Below are 6,000 nucleotides of genomic sequence, written 5' to 3' on the forward strand. Positions count from 1 at the left end.
GTCCGGAATCAGTTGGGGAACTCCCGAACGAGAAGTTTCATCAGAAGTTCGAAGTCCATCGGTGACTTTAGGGGAAGTCTCTTTTGGTGTGACGACAGAAGCAATCTCCTGTTGGATAATGCGGCGCAACCCGCTGTCGTCGCTCTCAATCGTCTGGTGGCTTGCAGCAGGTCGGAGAAAATGTGAAAGTTCATCTCGTACAATTTTCTGTATCATTTGCTTCAGGGTATCGGTCGATAAAGAAGGCATGGTAATTGATGAGCCGTCATGCAGTGCTCGAACCTGAAGGCGGGAGTTGCGGGCCTCATCCAGCCTTTGGCAATGCGTGGTGATGTCCTTAACAGTCGTGGGATTTTGCACAAGAAGGACGTTAAATGCCTCTTCAGAGATCCCTTTCATTACATGGCGGACTCGGTCGGCCTCCGACATGTCCTTGTCGCAACGGCGGCAAAGTGCGAGGACATCCTCGATGTAGGAAGTATACGTCTCGCCAGAAGATTGAATTCGAGCTGCCAACTTTCGTTCAGCTACAGCTTTACGATTGGCGGGTTTGCCGAAGATTTCGGCTAGCTGGGTTTTGAATAGCAGCCATGTCACGATTTCATCTTCATGGTTGGTGAACCAGATCTTGGCCACATCGGAGAGATAAAAAATAGCATTCCGCAGTTTCGCCTGGTCGTCCCACTTGTTATAAAGACTCACTCGCTCGTAGACGTCCAGCCAGTCCTCCACGTCGTCCTCTCGGAGTCCGGCAAAGGTTTTGGGATGTCGGAGCTGGCTGGGGGCAGGGCTGACTGCAGCTGCAGAGGCAGCGGAGGAGGATTGGCCACTGCTGGTCATTGTCACTATTCGCCTTCTGGGACGAAGCTCCAGAGTGATGGAACGTCGCTACTGGGATTGTGACCCCGCACCTCCACCAATAATGTCAGGAAGACAGAAGCTCAACGACCGCTTTCAGTGATGATTATATTCGAACTGGCCCGCGGTTGCGAGCACGGGCCACACGAGCTATCGGTGATGACGATGATGGGGTAGATATGACGATGGCCGATGACGACGATGAGGGTGTTCATCACAATATATATATATATATATATGTAATGGGAATGAGTGAAGATTGACAAGTGCAGCCGTAGTAATATTGTGAACGCAGAGGGGAGAAGGTGATTATTGAATTTATTGCATTAAAGCTAGGGAAAGTGAAAGGGAGCTGGCGAAAATCCCTAGCTTTAAAGCAATAAATTCACTAATCACCTTCTCCCCTCTGCGTTCACAATATATATATATATATATATATATAAACGAATATGTGCAGATGAATGAACCGTACTTAATCCAATGAATCAAAGAATCAAAGTTTTCAGGAACCCGCCGAAAGCCAAAAAACGGCGGAGCCGGGATTTGAACTCTGTGCCTCCCAATGTCCGGTCGGGTAGAGGTTAGCACACCCGACCGGACATTGGGAGGCCCAGAGTTCAAATCCCGGCTCCGCCGTTTTTTGGTTTTCGGCGGGTTCCTGAAAACTTTGATTCTGTGATTCATTGGATTAAGTACGGTTCGTTCATCTGCACATATTCGTTTATATCCTCCTCGGAGACCACGTACGATGACGTGAAGTGCCCGTGTTGTATATATATATATATATGTGTGTGTGTTTTGTTTTACAGGCTAAAACGGTGTAGTCATAACTCTATACTGTACTGTATATCATACTCTAATATTTGTTCCTGAGGCTGCCATCAATATAATAGACACTCGCATACAAATTTTACTGGAAGGTTTACGCCTATTTAGGCTGCTTTAGGAAAATGACAAAACAGCCTTTTCGGTTTTGTCAAGACCCGCCTGCGGTGTGAGATACTGCCACCAAGTTAAGCCTGATTCACTATGCGCGAGTTTGTTCGTGGCTTTGATGTTGCGACGTAAGGCGCAGCAGCTGTCGTCGGCATCTTAGCCCCACGGACGAATTCGCAACTGCGGCAACATACCTAAGAGAAGGCCGCTCGGCCGTTTTAGGGCACCCGAAAAATAAAGATTATTATTATTATTATTATAGCACCATGTGAACTGGCCCTAAGGCATGAACACATGTGTAAAGACTAAGCGAAAATTGGAAGAAATTTTGAATGCACACAAACTAAAGTCTACACTATTTGTTTTTCTGCCAAACCAAGCGGGAGAGAGTGAGCAAGTTCATACAGCCTTTGCCCCTTAACTACACTGTGGGGCAAGCTCTGGGAATGTGCAATGCATTAGCGGTGCTCTGCTCCAATGACGGCCTGGCGAAATTGGACAACCAGGTCTCTACAATAAACTTGTTCACTGTTCCGTCGGACTATGAATTCAAGCCTTAAGCGGAATATTACTCTGCAACGAGTTTGAAGTTATTTACCTTGATTAACTAGTCGTCTGTATCAAGTGATATTCCGTAAAAGTAATTACCACGTTAATATTTCTGTTTACAGTGTACCTCATAGGGTACCACTAGAGGGTCTGAACTGTGTCTGCTTAAAATCCTTGCAGATTCCTGCCTGAAAACAAGGATTCCCACACACCGTACACGTACCTTCCATTTGGAAGTGGGCCAAGAAATTGCGTGGGAATTCGGATGGGGTATCTGATAGTGAAGGTGGTTTTCGCCTGCCTGCTACAACACGTCAAGTTTGGCACCTGTCCTGAAACGATGGTACGAATCCTGGCTTGCTCTACTTCCCCAAAGCTTTACTGTGCAGAAGAGTGCAAGACGCAGGCGCACACACGTGACTTTGAAAATTAGGTTTGATAGCTCCTGCTAATTGTGCTATTTTAGACTCTATTTAAGTTTCGCTTGAATTTACATCGAAATCACTTCCAAATTCTAAGTTGCTGCGTGTACGACGCTTGAACACTAGTGTGCAAACAATTAGCCTATAAATCCTTTCAGTACAACAGCACGCAGTTGATCAGGTACTCTTAAGCCAAATAATTGGAGGCTGTAGGAAACGTTTGCGTCAAGCGCATGAAAGAAATATTAGGAAGGACTTCAAAGATTTCCTAACATATGTTGTTTTGATTCAGAATCACTTTCCGCACAGCTTTTCTTCGCGGATACATTTGTATGGATATCTTCCCTTAGATTAAAGTAGAAAGGCACAATTATTCAGCTCAAGATCAGAGCATTTGCAAGGCTTATGCCTATGAGGTGCCAAGGCAACCCGATAATCGTAAGCAGATCTCGGAGCTGGCTAAAGGCTAGCACGTGAATCACCGATTTGTGTTTACCTAAGGCTCGTCCTCCCTTCCTCTCTGTCCCCCGTAAATCTAGGTATGTTACGATCATGATGACACGTCAACAATCAGCTGAAATTGGCATGTTGACTAATCCACAAGTTTTTTCGAACAGCCTCCACTCCTCACGTCGACACCCTTCTGCTTGTTACCATAGACACAAAGTGTGAAATATTGCTTAGTCTAGAGTATTCTAGTGCCATACCAACTCAAGCCAATGCAACATAAACCAACGACACTGCATGAACATACCTTTAGACTTTTAATGTGAAGCTACCGTAGCGCCATCGAAATGATGTCTATAAAACATCTTAATAGCGATTCACATTTGATGTTGGAGGGGGTTTTAAAGTAAACATCTTCGACAGAAGTTTGACTGGTTTGGGGAAGCTATCTGAAAAAGAGAAACCAAATGCTCAGAAACGAACAGTTCCCAACGTTTCGGGTTTGGCTTGAATACTTCAGAGGTGACTAAAAATGGAATGGGACAGCCAGAGCTTCGACCTGTTCTTCCTCTTCTACCGAGTTGATGTTTTGTTAACGTGACGCTGGCCATGGGCATAAAGAGATGGCAAGGCCCCGAGGGACCTGTTAATGTTCCCCGGTGTGTTCTGGATATGCCAGGATTCCAAGAACAGACGTTTTTGAATATGTGGCTCCGTGTCTATCACGTGCGCGTTTCCGAAGTTGATCCTATGGTCAAGCACCTCAGAATGTTCCGCGGGTTTAAATTATAAAGCGGGTTCCCAATCCATTATGCGCAAAAGTGGCAGACTGCTTAAAAATAGATTGATGAAAAGTGTTCTGTGGTGCATTAGCGCCCGTAAATTTTTCCGTAAATCAGGTTAAATTCAGACTTTGTTTGAATAGTTACAGCTTGAGCAGTACCTTTATTTCAACCAAGACGGTAGTGGCCATCTGTTATTACAATCTTGTCACAAGCAACACGCAGGACAATTATAGGTCTATGACATAAATGTCGATGTTTTTTTTTGTTCCAGATTCCTTTGAAGCTGAAACCAAGGTGTCTTCTGCCACTGCCAAGACGACGTGTAATGCTTCAGGTTTACTCGCGCACTTAGTGGTCAACATGGATGCTATCATCTTTATTTGTATGGCCATTCCGTTATCACACTCAATATGACATGAAACACCAAATCCCGTATTAATCTACATTTAAAGTCGCTACAAGTTTTTTCTTTTTTTTTTAATGTATCAAAAATACTGAAGTTTGGGAGACCACCTTCTCATTCCGTTCCTCGTTCGAACCTTAACTCTCTAAAAAAAAACTTGCAGAGGCGCGGGAAAAGCAAGGACTGTCTCAGCTCATATTGAACTCAATATTGCATATGCTTGAGGCGGGATATGGCAATGGAGGTTGCATAGCGCAGAGCTGTATGAACTATTTCGGGTTTAAATGACAAGAATGTTGTCATTGTGTAAAAATGTAAAAAAAACAATGATTTTGTGTAAATAAATAAAGTTCGTATTAGAATGTTTTTATAATATTTGTTTTCGTTCTGTTCTGTTGCCGCTCCCTAGTGAAAAGTTTTATTTGTTCAAGAAAACTTCATCCAATGAGCGCATATGATAAAATAAGATCATATAAGAACGTATACGAACCGCATAAGAACTGACTAAAGAATGTATGAATGAGGATAAGAAAAGGCAACCAAGAAGGAACTTATAGACAAAGAAAACCAAAATCAACAAAGCGGAGCACCTTTACGACTATGTCTATTATTACATATATTTTGCTTATTGTGATTTTTTCCCTCAGAATATAAATAGACGTTGAAATTACCCTTAATACTATAGAAAGTTTTGTTGGATTTTGTTTTAAGCCCTTGAAACAGAGTTGAATACGTATACTATTACAAAGAAACTATTGGGCATGCCCGAGCCATATATTTCATTTTAACGTGAAGTGTGTACACCTGAGTGTATACCTGCCGCGCCCCACGCACAATCCTTATTGGCTTATGTGGGCACGAATTGTAACATGTTAAAAACTGAAAATAATATGTGTGGATTCATGTAATATGAACAGTATAAGATTATTTAAGTTATAAGAAACTACTTATTCATATCATCTCTTACGTTCTTATACGGTTCTTATATAATCTTATATGAACTTATTTGATGATTTCCGCCCCTTGGATCAGGCAACTTCTTATACAAATAACATGTTTCGCTAGGGTATTGAGAAACAGGACGTTACGACTTGCTTCCTTGAAATTAAATCAGTCGTCAGTGTTCAAGACAGACTAAAAGAGACAAATTGGCAAGGATAGAACGCGTATGTGCTTAAGACGCAAACACACGAGTGACTTATTTATCCTACTCTAGAGTAACAGGGCTTACTTCAAGATTCGCCTGAATAAGACCCGATTACTTGATTTCCCGCCAGCCAGCTAAGAACACCTTCGAACCTTAGGGGCAGTAAACCCTTTAGCTAGTTTCTAGAACAGATTTGTTGCTTGGTTTCTAGGGGTCCGCCACATAGGAACCTACACGCGGTGCAGAGGAACCCCCACAGGTAAACAATGTCTGCAAGGACTGAGCTCCCTCCGAAATCGTTCCGAAAATCTTGGAAGCTACAATGTCGCCCATTAACTTTGTGTGCGAAATAACTAGGTTGAAACAGGCTGCCTTTATTCGCAATAGGAGTATGCGATCCCTTACAGAAATGTCATATCTGGACTTATATTAAAAAATACAGATATGGATATA

The 6,000-nt window shown here is 42.9% G+C and overlaps 1 protein-coding gene across 1 annotated transcript in view; it reads left to right on the forward strand.

Annotated features, from left to right (window-relative positions):
* Nucleotides 1-4,770, forward strand: part of LOC8040166 (cytochrome P450 3A9) — a 28,609-nt gene extending 23,839 nt beyond the window's left edge. Inside the window, exons 13-14 of the mRNA XM_029980150.4 lie at nt 2,524-2,686; nt 4,269-4,770. Of these exons, the coding sequence (XP_029836010.2) occupies nt 2,524-2,686; nt 4,269-4,349 (244 nt within the window). The 3' untranslated portion in view covers nt 4,350-4,770. The remainder of the gene's footprint in view (nt 1-2,523; nt 2,687-4,268) is intronic.
* The last annotated feature ends 1,230 nt before the right edge of the window (nt 4,771-6,000 follow it).

The sequence above is a fragment of the Ixodes scapularis genome, unplaced genomic scaffold (assembly GCF_016920785.2).
Source record: "Ixodes scapularis isolate PalLabHiFi unplaced genomic scaffold, ASM1692078v2 PGA_scaffold4__175_contigs__length_147842914, whole genome shotgun sequence".
NCBI lineage: Eukaryota > Metazoa > Arthropoda > Arachnida > Ixodida > Ixodidae > Ixodes > Ixodes scapularis.